The sequence below is a fragment of the Helianthus annuus genome, chromosome 16, assembly GCF_002127325.2.
Source record: "Helianthus annuus cultivar XRQ/B chromosome 16, HanXRQr2.0-SUNRISE, whole genome shotgun sequence".
NCBI lineage: Eukaryota > Viridiplantae > Streptophyta > Magnoliopsida > Asterales > Asteraceae > Helianthus > Helianthus annuus.
Genome location: NC_035448.2, coordinates 163,125,335 through 163,147,041, shown reverse-complemented (window position 1 = coordinate 163,147,041; position 21,707 = coordinate 163,125,335). Strand labels below are relative to the sequence as shown.

General features: G+C 33.9%; 1 protein-coding gene across 5 annotated transcripts; it reads left to right on the top strand.

Annotated features, from left to right (window-relative positions):
* Positions 1-7,922: 7,922 nt before the first annotated feature.
* Positions 7,923-16,624, top strand: LOC110910157 (TMV resistance protein N). 5 transcript variants are annotated; one of them, XM_035985907.1, is made up of 7 exons: positions 7,923-8,090; positions 11,059-11,570; positions 11,764-12,862; positions 12,961-13,284; positions 13,584-13,666; positions 14,485-14,607; positions 15,243-16,624. In XM_035985907.1, the coding sequence occupies exons 2-6, from the start codon at positions 11,086-11,088 to the stop codon at positions 14,513-14,515; spliced, it is 2,022 nt and encodes a 673-aa protein (XP_035841800.1). In that variant the 5' UTR covers positions 7,923-8,090; positions 11,059-11,085; the 3' UTR covers positions 14,516-14,607; positions 15,243-16,624. The 5 variants fall into 5 exon arrangements, with proteins under 5 accessions (XP_035841800.1, XP_035841797.1, XP_035841799.1 ...); XM_035985904.1 differs by having other exon boundaries at positions 7,927-8,090; positions 13,584-14,607; positions 15,243-15,322; positions 16,232-16,624; XM_035985906.1 differs by having other exon boundaries at positions 7,927-8,090; positions 13,584-14,607; positions 15,243-15,322; positions 15,908-16,624.
* The last annotated feature ends 5,083 nt before the right edge of the window (positions 16,625-21,707 follow it).

Below are 21,707 nucleotides of genomic sequence, written 5' to 3'. Positions count from 1 at the left end.
AAAAAAGGAACAACGTGATGAGAATAAGACAATGTTAAAGAGCAGACAGTGTTAAAAAAAGGTTATTATTTTTATTCAAAACTAGGCAAAAATAATTCTTTAGGATTATTGGTGTAAAGTAGAGTGACGGTAACATTATCGTTAAAAAAGCAAATATTATTTAGTTTCTAATTGTATTTACAAACAAAGATATATTTTTAGTCTCTAATTTATCCATTATAAATGATCAACATGTTATGTATAGAGTGGTTGTACTCTATGCTTAGGGAGATTTTGATAGTTGCACTTTTAACCTAAAACTATTTTGGTTTTTTACTTTTAACCTCAAAGCTTTTTATATTTGTCAATTTAACCTAAGAACTTTTTTACTTTCAACTTTGGTATACTATACTTTTCATATTTCGCAAAAATTCGTTTTACGTTTTGTTCTAAATTTTGCGAGTTAACACGACGCAACGTTCATGTGTGGTTCAACTTATTTACATTTTATTTTACGCTTCGTTCTAAATTTTGTGAGTTAACATTACGCAACATGCGTGTGTGGTTCAACGTTTTTATAGTCATCTATTTTTTCCCGTTTGATAGGTTCATCGCACGGGTCCTAAATCGACTTAGTTATTATTTTCTATGTTTTATGTTTCGGTCTAATTTCTCCGCATTAACACGTCGCAACTTCAATGTTGGTGATCACTAACGGTGCTGTGGCCTTAGTGCTATTTGTCACGGTTTTACGTCCCCACCGGGGGCTTAATACAAATACTAGTTATAATTAAATATAACTTAAAAAAAGCCATTGCCCTCAAATATGACATGTTTCTACACATTATAATAAATATAAGTCAATGCATTAATAACGCGTTAATACCCTTTTATCATATGAAATTGTACAGCTTTTCTACTAAAAATACACGAATGTCATAATCTCTTCATGTGGATGCGAACTACTGCTACTCGGCCTTGAAGATGCATCCACCAACGCAACATAAAGGTCAACGATCTTGCTTGCATTTACAAACTAAAATATATTATTAGTATTCAAACACGGCGTATACAGTGGATCTAACTATTAAAAAACTCATTATATTACATTTTGTCATTAAATTTTGTATTTACAAATTAAAAAGTATTATTAGTATTCAAACACGTCATATATAATCGATCTAACTATTAAAAAACTCATTACATTTTCAACAACTACAAATTAAAGTGTCGGCGGGAGTAGTTTCTGCCCCCTATTGGTTTAAATGGGCGGCATAGTCAACAGTGCCAGGCAGTTGTCTGACACTTCCTTATTGGCCCAACAAATTTATGATTTTATCCCGCCTTAAAATTACGATTTTATCATCAGTATAAAATTATGTTTTTCCACCACTTAAAAATAAATTTGCGCTTTTACTCCCAGCTAAAAATTTCGATTTTGCCCTCGGTTAAAAATTACGCTTTTGCCCCGTTTAAATTTACACTTTCGCCATTAGTTTTTTTCCCTTAAAATTACGATTTTGCCATCAGTTCAAAATTCTATTTTTATCCCCCAGTTAAAAATAAATTTGCGCTTTTGATCTCAGCTAAAAATTTCGATTTTGCCCTCGGTTAAAAATTACGATTTTGCCTCATTTAAATTTACACTTTTACCGTTAGTTTTTTCCTTAAACATACGATTTTGGCATTAGTTTAAAATTATGTTTTTACCCCCACTTAAAAATAAATGTACGCTTTTGCACCCAGCTAAAAATTTCAATTTTGCCTTCGTTTAAAAATTACGATTTTGCCCCGTTTAAATTTAGAGTTTTGCCATTAGTTTTTTTTTTCTCATAGCCAAATTATAATTATTTCCCCAACTTAAATTTATATTTTCTCCATCGTTTTTGTTTGTTTTCCTGATTAAATTACAATTTTGCCCTAAGTGTAAATCTGCAGCCATGCCGGCAGGTGCCTGACACTCCCCCGTTGGTACTTTTAATTTACGATTTCATCCCTAAATTGAAATTATCAACTCGCCTAGGGCTGCCTTGTTCGTGTTCGTTCGTTAAGGAAATAAATGTGCTCACGAACGGTTCATGAACACTTACCGAACGAGATTTTATGTTCGTGTTCGTTCATTAAGGAAATGAGTGTGTTCGGGCACGGTTCACGAACATAAACGAACACAAATAAATTTGGGTAACGTGACAAAGGATAAAGATAAATGACCCAAAGAGTAGCACTCGAACTTGAATCCCTTATTGTGGAACGGAGGGCGATTGTATTCTGGAGGTAAATAATGAGAAATGAAGGGAAAATTATGCATAAACAAGGTGAAAGTGGGTTTCCTAGTTTAATTGTTAGGGAAATAAAATAAATAAAAGTTTAATAATATAAAAAGTACAAATAAAATATAAGAAAGTACAAATATCTTCAATTAAAACACAAACATACGAACATAAACAAACGAAAATCAACGAATGTTCACGAACACCTTACCAAACGTTCACTAGGGCTGTAAACGAGCCGAGTCGAGCCGAGCTAGACCCAGCACGAGCTCGACTCGATTAGAATTCGAGCTAGCTTAGCTCGGCTCGATCTAGCTCGAACTCACAAAGAACCACAAAATTTACTACTTAAAAAGCCCTTAAAAATGAATTTCTTCATAGACTAAGTGTCATAATTGTCATTTAAATTAACCATATGGCTAAATATGCAAGTATAAATAGTTAATTCACATTGTACATTGTCTTTACCTTCTTTTATAGGGGAGATACTCCCTTAGTTTTTGTTTTCTAAACAATGTGGGACCAAAAAAAATGAGAGATGTAAACCTTATCGAGCCAGCTCACGAGCTCACGAGCCGAGCTAGGCCAAGCTCAAGCTCGGCTCGTTTACAAACCGAGCCGAGCCGAGCTGGCTCGTTTACAACCGAGCCAATTTCGAGCCGAGCTTTCTTCGAGCTTTTTTCGAGCGAGCTGCGAGCCACGAGTTTTTTGAACACCCCTAACGTTCACGAACACAATCGAACGAACGAGACCTCTGTTCATGTTCGTTCATTTAACTAATCGAACGGAATTTCTTGTTCATGTTCGTTCATTTATTAAACGATCGAAAATAAATGAACTTCCCGCCGAACGGTTCACGAACTGTTCGCTGAACGTTCGGTTCGTTTACAGCCCTAAATTCTCGCCCTCGGTTCAAAATTACGTTTTTCCCATCATTTTTTTTTTGGTAAAACTATAAAAGTTTTTTGTTTTAATTGGTTTACTCCGTTTATTTTTTTTTCGTGTCAAAGAGCTGCCTAACACTTGCTCATTAGTTCTTAGTTCTGAAAAATTACATATTTGCCCTGAGCCGAAAATTACGGTCTTATAATCGTTTTAGTTTTTTCCCTGGAAAAATTATAGTTGTGTTTCTTTAATTGATTGAGAATTATTCGGCCACCGCCCCACAACGCGGGCGGGGCATCAACTAGTTTATATACACTACAAAGCAGATGGCAGAGAGGGAATAGTGTTTCCGTTAGTTGAAATGGGTAGTGATGAATGCCACATTTCATTCACCCGTTGGTTAAGTCAATTTACAATTTTGTCCCTGTTTAAATTTATAGTTTTGTTATTGGTTTGTTTTTTACCCTCTCAACCAAATTACAATTTTGCCCTTAGTTCAAATTTACAGTTTTGCCATCATTTTTGTTTTTTTCCCCTGTCAAAATTGCAATTTTGCTCGCAATGTAAAATTACAATCATAACATCGTTTTGTTTTGTTTGTTTTTTTTTTTTGACAAAATTAGGGTAGGGTTTTGTTTTAAGTGTTTAAATTGGTGTAAATTTTTATTCGTTTCAGGCGGCTTCCTGACACACGCTCATTTGTCCTAAAAAATACAATTTTGTCCCTATTTCAAAATTATAGTGTTCCCATCGTTTTAGTTTTTTTTAAGCAAAAGTATGGCGGTTTTTGTTTTTATTAGTTGACTCGATGTAATTTTTTTGAGATCGTGTCATAAGTAGTATCTACAAGTAACCGAAACACAAACGTAAATGTTATGAGTGAGAAATATTCGGCTTAGTGTCCCACAACACGAGCAGGACAAAAACTAGTTACATTACAATTTACATTAGGGACAAACCTTATATAAACCTTTTATTTCTATGTTTTTTACTACTCTTTCTACTATCATTTTCTTCACTCTATATTTTATAAAAACTCAAGATTTTACTCTAGAAAATATTTATCCATAAAACTTGCGTTCCGTTCCTCCTCGATCAAGCGGCAACCCGAACCAATAGAACGCTCCTAACCAACCCGTTGCTCCAGCTTTCACCCGACCAACCGCCTATGGAACCGGTTTTGGCGAGTATAATCACAACCAAACCAATCTCATGAACCTCTTGAACCAACCACTCACATGGGACCCAAATCAATACGGTAAAAACCGAACTTCAACAAGAGAGCCATCTTGTACGAAGTATAGGAGACAAATTCGATCTCCCATAATTAATGGTTGAAAATTAGGCTCTGACAATTTGTAAATCTCATGTTCAAACAATTGAAGAAACAAATAGATGAAGAGGATTTTGGCCTTTTCTCACTTGAATTTCTTTCCCCCCTTGATTTTCAAACGGCTATAATTTTTTCATATGTTAGTATTTTTTTTAAATTACACCGTATTATCCTTAATTTGAGCAGCCTATTGCTATAGTTTTTTTTTTTTTTTTTTGAAAATTAGAGGATTTTGAATACCCATTACGTAATTACATTATTTTGAATATCCAGCACATGACTATATGATTTTGAATACCCATTATGTGATTTCATTATAGTATTTTATGTGAACCCCCACTAAATGATTACGCAATTATGTAACAATAGCTGACTATGTATTATTACACGGCTACGTGATTTTGAAACCCATTTCGTGATTACGTGATTTCATTATAGTATTTTATGTGAAACCATATTGAGTGATTACTTAATTACGTAAAAACAAAGCATGTAATACATAATCTTTCATATGGAATACCTTATATTTTAGGTCTAATCACGTATGAAGGATAAATTATATGGGTGTGAATTTCTGACACGACCTGAAAATACAATGCGAAATTTGCGGGTTTAAGTTTAGTCTAAATAGGTTTGGGTCAGTTTTAGGTAGAACCCGCGAACTTGTTTAGGTAAGCGGGTCAGGTTCGGGTCAACCCGGTCGTGTTGGCGGGTTGACTCGTTTAACCCAATTCTATCAAACTTATATTTTTATAATACGTTTTATGTCAAAAATTAAATTGGATGTGTATACCATGCTATAATTATAACTCAAAAAGGAAAATTGAGACAATATTTTTATGATTTTAAATGTAGTTTTATTTATTATATAATTTGTGTTATTTTGTAGTAGATGTTAATTTTAATATGTGAATTTGCTAAAAAAGTAAAAAACCGGGTTGAACGGGATGGGTTCGGGTCAGCCTGCGAATATTCGAGCCGAGTTCATGTTCATATGTTTGACATGATTTTCGGGTTCAGGTCAGGTTCGCGTTCATCTAAAATTTTTGGGTTCGGGGCGGGTTAAACGCGCCAACCGAGTACGACTTGTTTAGCACCCCTAATAAATTATAGGGTTATTGGATTTTATCGCCCCAACTATTGGCCTTTGGCCGTTACCACCCCCAACTAACACTTTGACACCCGGCACCCCCAACTTGACTTTTAGTTTGTGCTGGCACTATTCAGTTAAATCTTTACTAACTAGGTTAGTTTCTGATCCTACATGGCATAATCTTGATTAAGTGGATAGGATTATGTGGAGAATCTTGATTACATGGCACATTATGTGGAAATAAAAACCTGCATCTTCATATCCTTTTCTTTCTTTCATACCAGAAAAGGGAGGAAGATACAGATTCAGATATATACATACTTACATACATACACTTTTAGGACTGAAAGTTCTGGTGACTGAAAGCTCCGGTGAATCTCCGGCTGTAGGACTCTTTTTTCGTCTGTTATACGACGCCGTTTGTCGGTGATTTTAGGCATTTTCTCCGATTTGATTTTCAGTAACTGAATCTCCGGCGGTAGGACTCTCCGGTCGTGTGTAATACGACGCCGTTTATCAGTGATTTTAGGCGTTTTCTTCGATCTGATTTACAGTAATTGAAAGCTCCGATGAATTTCTGGCGGTAGAACACTCAGGTTATCCGTAATATGACGCTGTTTTTCAGTGATTTAATTTGAACAACGAGCAATGAAGATATCGGCGAACAGTTTCGAATCGAGTTTAACAACTGCGAATCCAGTTGGAGGTGAGTTTATCATCTTCTCTGATTGATTTTCCGTCGAACCTATTAAACTTTTGTAGCGATTTTGATTACTTTTGTGACGAATCGAGTTTAACTTTTGTGATTTTCCGGATCAAGTTTAACTTTTGTGAGTTTATCATCTTCATGTTTTGGAAGCAGGCAGAGAGAAGAACAGGATAATCAATCCAGAGTATGGCAAGCCTGTGAATACCAGATGTTTATGACGAAATTAGGGTTCGATATATGATCTCTGGTGTTATAAAGAAGGAGATAAGATTTATAAAGAAGGAGATGATGTTAGTGACACGTCATTCGCCACGTAATCCTGTCCATTTCAGCAAGTCTGTGCCACGTAGGATAAGAAACAAATTCAGTTAGTAAAGATTTAACTGAGTGGTGCCAGCACAAACTAAAAGTCAAGTTGGGGGTGCTGGGTGTCAAAGTGTTAGTTGGGGGTGGCAACGGCCAAAGACCAATAGTTGGGGGTGATAAAATCCAATAACCCTAAATTATATACAAAACATTAGCCAAATCAACCTATAATAACCACATAATGCTGTATACTAGAGATTTAATCACCTATTAAAGCGTAAACAATCCGGTTTTATTATTGAATGTATAGTCACGTAATAAGCATAATTGTAATAACATCAGTAATAAAAAATCATATTGAATGTGTAATCATGTAATGGATATTGAATGTGTAATCACGTAATGAGTATTCAAATTCACGTGGTCATGTGTTGGATATTCAAAATCACGTAATGAACTAATGGGTATTCAAAATCCTGTAATTTTTTTTAAGAAAACTATAGCAATATGCTACTTGAATTAGACATAATGAAATGTTCGTTAATATTGTGAAATTTCTTTAAAAAACATTAACGTATGAAAAAGTTATAATTGTTTGAAAATCAATGGTGGAGTTGTCCAAGTGCGAAGAAAACTTAATTATATACCCTTCCTGCCTGACACTTGTCATCCTCTCCTTCCCGCGTATGCTTCGTATGTAAATTTGGTCTTGTACGTGATCCGGCCACTTTAAATTATACTTATTTATTTTCAGCAAGACGGTATTTAGGTTTCAACTTATATTTTAAATTATACTTAATTATTTTCAGCAAGACTGTATTTAGGTTTCGAGTTTCAAATGGGAACCGGCAAAATATACTAATCGTAAATCAAATCAACAACCACGACTATTTGTTTTTAATCTGGTTTGTAGTGTTAAACTCCGTAAACTAATCTTATTTATGATTTACCAATGAGATGGTGATCCATTAACAAAGATAAAGCCTATAATTCTTTAAACACTTGAATTTGCAAAGGAAAGGTATTAAATCGAAGTCTCACAAACAACAAGAATTAACAGAAATTTGTTAAAAAAAATCTTATACATGTTCATTTCCACTAAAGAAAAGCAGATATTTTAATTCCACAAAGGCTCCTTTTGTGTGGTTCGTATCTTGACTGCCCACAATATTTTTTATTTTTTTCGTTACATACTAATAAATTTTTTTTAGTTACATACTAATAAATTTTTTTAGTTACATTTCAATTTACTTTCTTATCCCATAAATTTATAAGTAATTAAAGGATTTGCTACTCGGTCAAGGCTGATCCTCAAGGGAAGTGAAGAGCGTTGACAAAACAAAAATATATATAGTGAGTATGTGCATGCCATGCTTGATGCTTCTTCCCATTTGAAGTGAAACGACTCTGCACTTGCCGCCCCTTTCAGTAAAAACCCCACCTCAATCCCGGAGGAGATCCAACTAAGTTATCTAAACGAAGTTCCGATCTATCTACTGCCTATTTATTGCTCAAGTAAGAATATTCCTTCTCATGTATTAGTTATATTATATGAGTTTTTCCATCATACCTACTGTAAACTAAGTCACCGAAATCGTTTCTCCGGCCGACTGTGTGAAACCGGAGGAGACGATGTCTACTCTTCCCGGTTATTTTATGCCGCCCCAGAGATCTTGGTCAACGTTTCTGTCACTACTAACACAATAGTATTTATTTATAAGCCCACCAGATTATACTTTCTGTTCATACACCATTTTGTTAAATACTAATTTTAATAATATATTTATACAACAAAATTACAAAATTTAAAAACACTTTTAACAAAGCAATACAACTTTACATCAACCAAAAAATGAGTATTGATTGTTTATATATTTGGGGAATTCTATTGTCACATCAGCCAATTTATCCGTACATTTTAATTTTTCAATACGGGCCGTATAGGTCTATACGGGTCGTATTGCTTTTTCAATTTCCAATAAAGACTGATGTGTCAGATTTTGTCTATTTAATTGGACCTATACGGGTCCTATAGGCCTATACGGGCCGTATTGCTTTGTTTTTTTTTTACAAATTTTTGTATACATTTAATCATAGTTTTAACAAAGTTTAACAAAAGAAATCTTTTATTTTTCAAATAAAAAACATTTTTAAAACTTTATCATGTAGACCTCCTGAATTCTAAAAAAACAAAGGGTTAATTGATAAATCACGGGGTTAATTGGGGTTTTTTTTACAAATTTTTGTATATATTTAATCATAGTTTTAACAAAGTTTCATAAAAGAATTTTGTTATTTTTAAAACAAAAACATTTCTATAACTTTATCATGTAGACCCCATGAATTCTCAAAAAAAAAGGGGGGTTAATTGATAAATCAGGGGGTCTATACGATTTATCAATTAACCACTTGTTTTTTTTAGAATTCAGGGGGTCTATACGACCCGTATAGGCACATACGACCCATATAAGTCCAGTCAAGTAGAGAAAATATGACACATCAGTCTTTATTGGAAATTGAAAAAGTAATACGACCTGTATAGGCCTATATAACGCGTATTAAATGTGTCGATTTAAGGGTTCAGGTATGCCAATAATACGACCCACATATTTTACTACTTACTATATGAGTCTGTCTATTAAGTAATTATTAAAGGATTTACTCGGTCAATCCTATCTGCGAAGGAAGTAATGAGCGTTGAAGAAGTGAAATATTTTTAATTTGTCAATCTAATTAGGTAGAGATTTGAGTGTATATAGTTTTTTTCTTATTATTAAACATATTGTATATTATGGAGATATCATATAGGAGGTATAGTCTGGGTAGGATGAAATGTGGTTGTGTCATGTGTCAAAATTGAAAAACAAATGTAAGGAGTATTTTAATCAATCTTATTTTCTTCCTTTTATTTTTATTGTATCTTTAAAACCTACTATTTTTAAAACACATCAACTTCAACATTTTCTTCACTCTCTTTCTATAATCACTACATCATATTTGCGATTTTCTTTATCAATCAATTATTCAAACACTTAATCAACGTGTTCTTCAACTTTTTTGAAGAAACCGAGTTCAATTTTACACAATTTTCTCATTTTTTATATTTTTTTTGAAGCGAATCAATCAATTTGTTCATTAATGTTTCTAACATTCAATTTTCGTTTACCATCTGGGTTTAAACATTGTGGATTACGTTTTACGACCTGGGTTTTACCATTGCGTTTTACGATCTTAGTTTTATCATTGTAAATTGCGTTTTACGTTCCAGGTTTTTCACCATTTTGAATTGCGTTTTACGATTTGTGTTTCGAATTACAATTTACGATCTGGGTTTTACCATTAGGAATTGCGTTTTACGACCTGGGTTTTTGAATTTCGTTTTACAATATGGGTTTTACCATTTTGAATTGCGTTTAACGGACTGGGTTTTACCATTGTGTTTTAAGATCTGGGTTCTGAGGAAAAAAAATTCTAAAATCTAGCAATAGTATGCCCGTTTTAAAGATAAAAAACGTTCGTTTTTATGGTGTAATTCTTATATAAAAAATAATGTCGTATAAAAAGTTATTAACGTTTTAAAAACCGGGGACGGAGGATTGGAGGAGAGAAAACTATTGCTTTAGATGAACTATAATACCTTTACACAAATTTACGCGCCTCTTTTCTTTTTTCAATTTCACTCGTTTAGTCTTAGCAATTTATTTTAAATCTAATGGATAATGGATATGATTGTTTTTTTACCTTCCTATCCAAAAAAATCTTTTTATTATATCATAACCCCTGTATATAAATGAAATTATGGTTGCTTTTTTAATTTATCATGTCATCTTTGCCCGGGTTAGGTATGTATTATTCAGTATGTTTTACAAACATGATTTATGAAATACAATGAATCTATCCAATCATTAATAATTTATTGTAGTTGTTAAGACTTAAGAACATAAAATTATTGTAGTTGTTAAGAATTTTAAATCCCAAGGGGTACTTATGTAAAATCATGTAATTATAGTGGTAGCATCTTGCTACAATGGATAAAAATTTTCTGTTGGCCATTAAAAAAATACTAAAATATATTTTAAATTATAATTTTATAATTTTCAGTAAGACCTTATTTAGGTTTCATTTCATGTGGGACTGAAAGTATACTAACCGCAAATCAAACCAACAGCCACAATTAAATTGTAATTAATCAGGTTAGTAGTATCAAAATGCCACAAACCAATCTTATTTATGATTTAAATTCATTTGTAGTTAAGAAAATTAGATAATTTAATTCCACAAAGTAAAAGATTGTATAAATACATTATTTCGACATTATATTAGCTTCTTTTGTAGCTCCTTTTGTATAATTGTCTCCCTGTGGTGTGGTTCACATCTTGACCGACTTTACCTTAACATACATTCTGCTATTTAAAATTCATTTCTTCAACTTTCTTTGCAACCATCTGGTAAAAAGTTCTTTAAAATCTATTTGGTTCTTTAGGATCTGTTAAGCATAAGCATACCTTCAATGGCTTCTTCAAGTTCAAGCGTTCACAACAAGAGCTACCTGTATGATGTATTTCTTAGCTTCAGTGGTGAAGACACCCGCAAGACCTTCGTTGATCATCTTTATGTTGCTCTTGATCAACATGGTATTCGCACGTTCAAGGATGACGAGAGACTTGAGATAGGAAAAAAGATCAACAATGAGCTCTTACAATCCATTGAAGACTCCAGAGTCTACATTATTGTTTTCTCCAAGAAATATGCATCTTCATCATGGTGCTTAAGCGAGTTACTGAAGATCATGGAGTGTCATAACAAGGGCGAGAGGTTTGCCTTCCCCGTGTTCTACCATGTGGATCCCTCTGAAGTCCGAAAACAAACTGGATCTGTTGGAGAAGCCCTTGCCAATCATAAAGATAAGGATGAATTAGAGGTTAGAAAATGGAGAGAGGCTCTTAAAGAAGCAGCCAATTTGTCTGGTTTGGACGTGTCAAAGACTGCTAATGGGTAAGTCCTTCATTATATCTCATGTTTTATTGTCAAATTATAAAGTACATTTCAGTCTAGTTAAAAGATGAATATTAACCATGAAATATGTTACACTTATTTTACAATTCAATTTGTGTGTTATAGAAATGAAAAATAATTTCTCATGTGGGTCATTGAGCAATCTAATTGAATATTCTTCTTTGATCTATAGGCATGAAGCTAAAGTTATCAAATTAATGGTTGAGCGGGTTTCACTTGAGTTACGTTCCATTAATATAGGGGTTGATGAGAATTTAGTAGGCATGGAACAAAGGATGCAAGCTCTCGATCCTTATTTAGAGATTGGTTTGAATAATGTTCGCATGGTAGGGATTAAGGGCGTGGGGGGTATTGGAAAGACTACTTTGGCCTATGCCATTTTTGATAAGTTGACCCCTAATTTCGAGGGTATTAGCTGTGTTGAAAATGTTAGGGAAAAAGCCTCTCGGTTAGGTTTAGAGAAGTTGCAAGAACAAGTCCTTAGAGATGTATTAAAGGATAAAGGCATCACTGTAAGTGGTGTTTATGAAGGGATAAAGCTAATGAAAACAATGTTATGTGGGAAAAAGGTTCTACTTGTTCTCGATGACGTGGATCAAATAAACCAACTTGAGGCATTAGCAGGTAATCCTAATTGGTTCAAGTTGGGAAGCAGAATTATAATTACAACTAGGGACGAGCAAGTGCTCATAGCACACAGAGTGAAATGTATCCATGATGTCACTATGCTGTCAAATAAGGAAGCAATTCGCCTCTTCCGTAGGTATGCATTTCGAGAAGGTGTTCCAACTAAAGAGTATGAAATTTTATCACTCGAAGTTGTACGTTATGCTGATGGTCTTCCCTTAACAATCAAAGTTTTAGGTTCACAACTCTGTGGTAAAGATAATAGGGAATGGACGTCTACACTAGAAGAACTCAAAACAATTAAGTTCCCTCTTAGAAAGTTGGAACTAAGTTATGAAAGCCTAGAGGAAGATCACAAGAAAATATTCCTAGATGTGGCATGCTTCCTTCAAGGTTGGTATAAAGACGATGCAATAAGAATGCTTGAAAGTTGTGGATTTAATGCTAAATATGGTTTAAGAGTTCTTGAGCAAAAATCTCTAATCGTAACTTTAGATGGAAAACGTGGCGGAATCATAGGCATGCATGACCATCTAGTAGAAATGGGCAAGAATATTGTATGTCGTGAGCATCCGGAGGAGCCTAACAAACATAGTCGATTGTGGATTCAAGAGAAAATCGCACATGTCTTGGCTAGTAACTCGGTAAGAATCCATTTTTTAATAAGGTGGAGATGAAACTCTCAAATTTTTCATCAGTTATAACTTATAACACAACTGTTATGATTGTTTTTGAATTGCAGGGTAGTGAAGCAACAAGATGTGTAGATCTAAAGATAACTTGTGGTATTTTTTTGGAAGGTCTTGAAAATATGAAGAAACTTAAATGCCTTATTGTGAACCATGGAAAGCACAAATGTTCTCATGACCTTGTGAGCGACCTGTGGAATTTTTTTGGAATGTTTTGGAAACATGACAAAGCTCGCCAGTATTTTCCAAACTCGTTACAATATCTATATTGGGATGAATACCCTCATTTGTGTTTACCCAAAACATTTGAAGCAAATAATCTTGTTGCACTTGAAATGCGCGACAGCAAAATCGAACAACTTTGGGAAGGTGAAAAGGTAATATGGTTAATTAATTGTTTTGTATGATTTATTGTAATGATATATGTATATCCACTGGCGGATCTTTTCATGGGCCATGGGGTCCCTGACCCCCCTGATTTTTCGCTTCGTAGTGTTAGTTTTACTGAAACTTTTTTATTTTTTTAGTGTATAAAATATTGGATTTTGAGAACCCCTTATTTAGTTATTTTACCGAAAATTAAGGTCAAGACCCGCCAGTGTATATATCTATTAGATAGTCATCACACCAACATATTTTTACTTTTTTTTTTGTTTCTCTTTACATTTTATAATAGGTTATGAGGAAGCTCAGATTTCTTGATTTGAGTTATTCAAATTTAAGGAGCCTTGACCTTCGGCTCACACCCAATCTTGAGAGGTTAACTCTTCATTGTTGTTATAAATTGGTAGCACTTGACGTGCACGGTGAATGTCTAAAAAGCCTTGTCTATTTAAACCTAAATAGATGCCATAGTTTGAATTTGAAGTCTATATCTTTTATCAAGCGGTTGGAATCTCTTGAGGTTCTTCATCTAAGTTATTTAGATCTGAGAGAATTCCCGGAATATATAATCACAGAGCACTCCAAGAATAATTTGTTAGAGCTTCATCTTTCACGCAATAACATAGAAGAAATACCCTCATCAATTGGAAATCTTAATAAGCTTGTCTCTCTAGATCTTTCCGATTGCTATAATTTTAATTTCAAGAGTCTTCCAGGAAGCATTTGTAGGTTACAACATTTGAGAACTCTTAACCTTTCTTGCACTCGCATAGAGGAATTGCCAGAGGACTTTGGTCAACTGGAATGTTTAGAAGAGCTAAATTTAAGTGATACAATAGTTAAACATCTCCCTGGTAGCATTTGTATGTTGAAACATCTCAAAACCCTAATTCTTAAATTTTGTACTTATCTTGAGAAGTTACCTGAGGATGTTGGCCAATTAGAATCTTTGGAGATATTAGATCTAGGATTTTGCTTTCATTTAAGAGAAATTCCCAACAGCATCTGTAAGTTGAATTGTCTCAAAGAGTTGCGGCTTGAAAAATGTACGGGGCTTAAACATTTGCCAGAGGAACTAGGAAACTTAAAATGTTTACAGTTATTAAGTGTTTGGGGAACTGGCATAACTCAGCTTCCACAGAGCATTTCTTCCTTTAAAGGTTTGAAAACTGAAACATGGAATGGAATATTAGATGCTTTCAAGAAGCAATGGAGGAAGGCTGACAATTGGAAGTACAACACAGAATGATCAACAAATATGTTTTTCACCTCTTCCCCAGTTGTCCAATTTTACGTTTTCTACAACCAATAAACAGGTATGTTTCTTCACAAATTACTCCAATATCATGATTTTTTATTCTGTTTGTTTTTTACATACGTAAATAGTGAAATTTGACTGTAGGTGTGTTGTTCTTGAGATAACTTCGTTCCATTGGGACATGGTTTTTATGGTTATGAGTTCATGGAGATTAAATTGATTAGACGAAACAGTGCACCCTGAATTCAAGATTTTTGTTAGATGCTTAATTCAGTAGGCTTTCGCTCCCAATTTGAGGGTTTCATAATCTATCAATTTTGGACATCAAGATGTTTGACCTTATAACTCAAGATTTTTGTTCTTTCATTGTAGGAACATAAAAGTACTAATTGTGATTCTGAAACAAATTTTAGCACTGAATTTCTATGTTTTTGAAAATGTAGCCTAACCGGATTCACACTACCATTGCTACTGGTCTAAAGGTGTTGCATTTAAGTCTACGATTTATTCGTGTTTTAGCTAATTTGGCACCTTGCACGCTCATATGCATATACTACTTGTTACAGACGTTTATGTGGTGTTCAGTTATTACTCAAAACATACATAAATCACATAATTCAGTGTTTTAATATTCGTGCATCTGACCTGTAATCAACTTGCTATTCTTTACTAAAATGTGATTTATTTATGCAGCAATCATTTTCGATACGGATGGAACTCTTTTTGTATCAAATCCTCCCCATCACTATGCCTTCCGTGATATGCTCCGAGAGGTCATTTCTTCAACCATTTGATTTCGGTTTTATCATTTTGAATCTTATTAAAATATTCAAATATCTTGAACCATCTACTTAAAGAGCATTTGATTTTCATTTTCATAGGTAGGAATTGTTTTTCATTCTTATAGACAGGAAGTTTAAAAAGGCCATGAAATTGATATTTGACCAGGAAGCTAATTTGTTTAGAAGGTAGTTTTTATCATCATGTACATGTTAGTTTATCACCCACTTTGATTTTTGAGGTCAAACATTACTCTCTAAATATAAAATCCATATGGATCAAGTGCTGTATGACTAATGTAACAATGGGATTTTCTTCAATGTATATAAAATTTATGTCAAATCTGGGTTTTCGAGGTGAAACGTTAAATCACAAAGCAAATGAAGTGTCAGTATATATATATATACTATATAGACAGGGTTTTCAATTTCTAAGAACACTTGACCTTAGAAGATGTGTCATAGAGGAATTGCCCGAGGCCCTTGGGCAATTAGAATGTTTAGAAGAGCTAAATTTAAGTTATACATCTCCCTGATAGCATTTGTTTGCTAAAACATTTGAAAATACTCATTCTTCAGTGTTGTGTAGTTCTTGAAAAGTTACCGGATGATGTCGGTCAGTTAGAATCTTTGTATGATTTAGATCCATCATGGTGTTATAGTATGAGAGATATTCCGAGCAGCATGTGTACATTGAAACAACTGAACGCTTTGGACCTTTATCTTTGGTCAATTAGAAAGATTCCAAGCAGCATTTGTATCTCAAGAAGTTACACCTTGAAGGCTGTAGGATGAATATCTGAGGCTTATCTTACTTTGTTTTTGGTATCTGAAATAGATATGATTACATGTAACTTTATAAACAATTATATGAGAATTATCTTTACTTTCTTATTTTAACAGGTGCAGCGGGCAGGTTTGTAAATAATCATATCATCAGATCTGAACTAATGTTGCTAAGCTGATCACAGATCAACTGCTGTTAAATTGCTCAATTGCTGATTTATGAGGGACACAGTGGCTCGATTAAGAATTCAAAAGTTTGACGAAAAGGCCAGTCGTCCATACATGAATATGTAACCCTTAAAACTAAACCATACTTCTGTGTCATTTTCTTTGGCTCAATCTAGCTACAACATTATATTCAATGGATTTCAAGGTTACACATTTTTAAACATTTCTAGAAGATATTGGCTTGTCTTTCTAACTTAAAGACTTGACAATGATCTTAAGCTTGAAGATTATGAGATAGTCATGTACCTTCCAATTTCTTTGCTAAAAGCTCACTGATTATAACTTTCTGTCCTTTTTTTTTTCTTTTCTAGGATCCACTATCCTTATCAATACAAAGAAACGATAGATGGTCAGTCAACTTTGGCATAAAAGAGGAACAAATAGGAAAATTTTATTTATGTACATGTGTCCAAAGTTATGTTTGAAAACTTTTTCGTGAATAAGAAAGCACAGTGTCTTTTTTTTTTTTTTTTTTTTTTATATTATCTCAATATAAAAATTGTCCATAGAAATTTATTTAGTGGTGAATATAGATCATTAGATCCTTTCTTTATGTATTCTAATTCTAACCTTACAAAACATAATGTTGCAAATTTTAACATAAAAAGTATTTAGAAGATTTAGACGCCATTCTCTTCATCAAGGATAAGTGTTTTAACTTTAATATTTTTTATGTAGGGTTATTGGATTTTAATGATCCTAAGTTTCACTAGTTGGTTGATAATAATCCAAACTTTAAAAATTCCCTCCAATAATCCCAACTTATAAAAGTTTGGCCGTCATTGATCCTTTTCTAACATAGGTGCAATTAAATCAATTAAGGAGTCTCTAGGTGTAATTGAATCTATTGAGGAGACCAAATTTTTATATGTTTGAAAATGATCAATGGCGGCCAAACTTTTACAAGTTGGGATTATTGGAGGGAATTTTTAAAGTTGAGATTATTATCGGCCAACTGGTGAAACTTAGGATTATTAAAATCCAATAACCCTTTTATGTATTCTAATTCCAACTTTACAAAACATTATGTCCATCCAAAGTGTTTCTTCACATGATGCATTGCCCAAAAGGAGATCACTAAATCGTGTTTTGTGAATGAAATACGTTAGAGTTAAGTGTCATTTTAGTCCATGTGGTTTGTATCATTTTGTCAGTTTAGTCCAAATGTTTCATTTTTCACATGTGGGTCCAAAAAGGTTTCATCCCTGCCATTTTAGTCCACTAGGTTAACTTCATCCATTTTTTTGTTAACGAGAAGGGCAATTTGGTAATTTTATATGGACGAATTGCCTTTCTAGTTAATAGAATTACATATAAAATGACCGATTTGCCCTTCTCGTGAACAGAAAAAGTGGATGAAGTTAATCCAGTGGACTAAAATGGCAACGGTGAAACATTTTTGGACCCACATGTGAAAAATGAAACCTTTTGACTAAACTGGCAAAATGACCCAAACTACAGGGACTAAAATGGCATTTAACTCAATACGTTAAATGGAATCCTCCAAGATATGCATACTATATTATCTATACTATATTATAATGCATGAGTGGGAGGCATTTTAAGATACCAAAAAGAATTTTTTACTTCTTAATTTATATATACACCCTTAAATGAGGGTAAACTGGTCTTTTAAACAATACATATATTTTAGCCCACCATTTTATTACACTTAAATCACTAAGTTTTAACATAATTATGGGTTATTAGTTACACTTTTATCCCCCCGCAACAAACTTATAATTTTTTTTACGTAATTCTTATCATATCTTGTAAACTATAATGTTTTTAAAAAAAAATTCCAAAAATACTATGACGACCTACTCATTTTTGTCAACGTTTCGATAGCTGTCTTGGTCAGTATTGACGTGTGGATTAAAAAGTACAAGTAGATAATGCCTTAATGTACAAGTGATTAAAGTCCAATGTACTTAGTCATTATGATAGATTATTTAATAGCTATAGAATGCCAAGTGATTAAACCACCATATTTAACAAAATTATAGATAATTAGTTAGTAGTGACACTTTATCCCCTTATAAAACCCTCATATTTAACAAAAATAGATAACATTTTGGTATGTTAATAATTTTTTAAATTACACCATTTAAACGAGTATTTTATTCTCTTTAATTTGAGTATAGTATTGAAATAGTTTTTGTAATTAAAAAATTGATATATTACGTTGTATACGGTGAGTAATAACTAAACCGTTAACTGAAACCAAACCCGAAATCAACCAAAAATTGAGTTAACTGAAAAATGATTAACCGAAACCCGAATTAACAAAAAACGGTTACCGATTTTTTTGTACCCTCATTTAATCAAAATTAACTGATCTGAACCATTCATATTTTCATATATTTCTAGCTTTTATCCCTTTAATTCATGTATTAATATTTATACCCGCATTTTATGTATTTTTCTATTTCATGTACCTATACATCAATTTCTTGTAGTACTAATCAAAAGTTTTAGCCAAGTTTGGTTTTAGCTATTAACCGAAATTAAATGAATAAAACAAAAAAACCGTGCTATTAACCGAAATTAAATGAATAAAACAAAAAAACCGTCAACTGAATAAACCAAACCGATTAACTGAAAACGGATTGGTAAATAAAATAGACTAATCAGTGACCTCGATTTTGGTTGAGGATAATAATCTAACCAACCGAACAATGCACGTTGTGCAAATGTCTGTGTTTCCCGCTGTCACAACTGAGCAAAACCCGCAACAACTCTGATTTCTTACTTCGTTTCTCTTACACTTGACGCTTGCCAATTTCGGGACGAAATTTCCTTCAAGTTGGGGATGATGTGACAACCCGAACTTTTAAGGTTAATCTCGCTAACTTCGATTCCTCGTTATTCCTCCTTCACTTTCGTTACGACTAGTTAATTAATGTAAACGTGCCATAATTATGTTAAATTGTATTAGTGAAGCCCGTTATGAGGCCCGATAAGCTGATGTGATAGGTTGTAGTCCGCCAAGCTTGATAGATTGTTAATTGACCCAACCCTTGTATCGTATATAACCGACCCAATTTATGAGTTATCCGGTCCAACTTAACTCTTGATAGTCCATATACTAACCGGCCCCAACTTGTACAAACACTATTAAACAAAGTCATCGGCCCTAACTTGTATATTAACTAAAATCGATCAGTCACTTAAATCACTTGGGCTTGAGCCCATGACCGATTATATAACCCACCGGCCCCTCCTTGTTAACCAAGTTAACCGACCCAACACCTCCCATACGTATTATATTCTAAATCTAATCTGATGTAGTTTAAAATCATAACAAACTTCACCCTATTCCTCTGGCATTCGATTACGTACGGCAGTAGGAGAAACCCTTCCCCCTCATTCGAAGCTCATAGTTGTGTATCCAGTAATCATACATACCGGTTAGTAATGTTGTTACATTCAATTCTTGTTAATTGTTCTTGATTTAGAATCATCATGTATCATAGTTAACATGAAGAGTATGATTAGTATTGACTCGGTTATAGACTAACTAGATTATGATGATCGCTTTATAATGAATAATTACGGTTAGTATTTGGATATTGATTGAATGATTTACATGTTTTGAATGTGATGATATAGGGTCGATTAGGTGATATGGCATGTCAGTCGGCTGGATGATATATGCATATAGATTTAATGATTGAACTGGATGATGATTATGTTACATGACACGTAAATAATAAATCGGATTATATTGATGATTGATAAATAATGAAATCTGCATGAATTGAACGTTATGCTGAGATTAGTTGGAATGATAGGAATAGTGGGTAGATCGGTGGGGGTAAAGCCAATTCTGTGAATTGGAAATCCAACTGTTGGGCCGCGCAGGTTCTTGGATTTTGATGTCTAGTGGGCTGGACACATTATGGGCTGATTTGGGTTGGGTTAATCAATTAGATGAATGGTATGGAATGCAAATCTCAAACAAAAAGGGGTAGATGTTACACATATGATTGTGATTCGTTAAGAGTTAATAGGGACTGGGTTTGGGCCGCACACAATAGTCGGATTCATACATGTCGGCTAGCTTCTTAAACTTGGGCCACACACACACATCATCGAATATAGTTTGGGCTGCCTCACATGGAAAACAAATAACCTAGCTGGTGGGCAAGTATCCAGTACATGTAGTAATGTAATGTATGCTAGGGTTAGAGAGTATTACATGATCCACTATTACATGTTGCATGATATTGTGTGTATATGTTTCATGAGTGCAACCTGAGACAAAATATGTAGTTATATGTGAATACCCAACTAATTGTTACTGGTAAGCCATGATAGGACGTATCGATCAATTGTAAATCGACTGTAAAACAATGTTTGTTGAATACGTGAATTCTATGTAAACAAAACTGATTATTATTGGAACCATATTAGGGATTGGGGTGTCCAACGATAATACAAGTAACTAAGTCTAACCGAGCAAACCAAGGTGAGTTCACTGCACTTTTCTCAAGCATGCGTCCCGGTGGTTTGGGACAACTGGTAAACATTTGGAAGGGAAAACATTGGGTAAATAACTTAATCGGTTTTGGTTATTGCCTGGAGGGCAATGTGGGTGATTAGTTGATAGCGCTATTAGGTACTAATTATCTGGGTTTCACTATGGTTGTTTAGAGGCACACTCCTCGGTTACGTAAGGGCGGTTCCCCTAGGGTAACTAACTGGACAACATAGTGGGTTGCTAAGAGGCACACTCCTCGGTTACGTAAGGGCATAGTTCCTAGGGTAACTAACTTGAGCAACATCGTAACGTATCATTGAATCGCATTAACATATAACTGGTAACACAACACGTAAGCAACACTTTGAACTCACCAGCGTAGTCTGACACACTTGTTTGCATGCTTGTAGGTCATTAACGTTTGGAACTTGGACTTGCTATCTGTGAGTGCTGGAGTGGTCATGGATCGAGACTCTTGGGTGACTTATAAACGTTACATTGATTTTGAATGTTATCGTGGAACTATTACTAAACGAATTAATACATGCTTCCGCTACACAACTTTTGAGAATTGATAACATGTTGACATTTTATAATAGTAGTTAATGTCATGACTTATTTAATATCTATCATTGGTTCAATGTGATTGGTGGCTCGAACTCTGATGCGTAACACGCCTCGCGAGGTTTCCGCAGGTGGAATTTTGGGGGTGTTACAGTTGGTATCAGAGCCACTAGTTATAGTGAACTAGGTTTTAAAACGTTTTGTAAAACCAGACTATAACCGAACAACTTCGAAAATCGATCATGACACTCAGCTCCAGATTGCAAGGTTCGTCTCTCTCTCACTTTATGCATTACTTGCTTAGCAGTCACACACTCA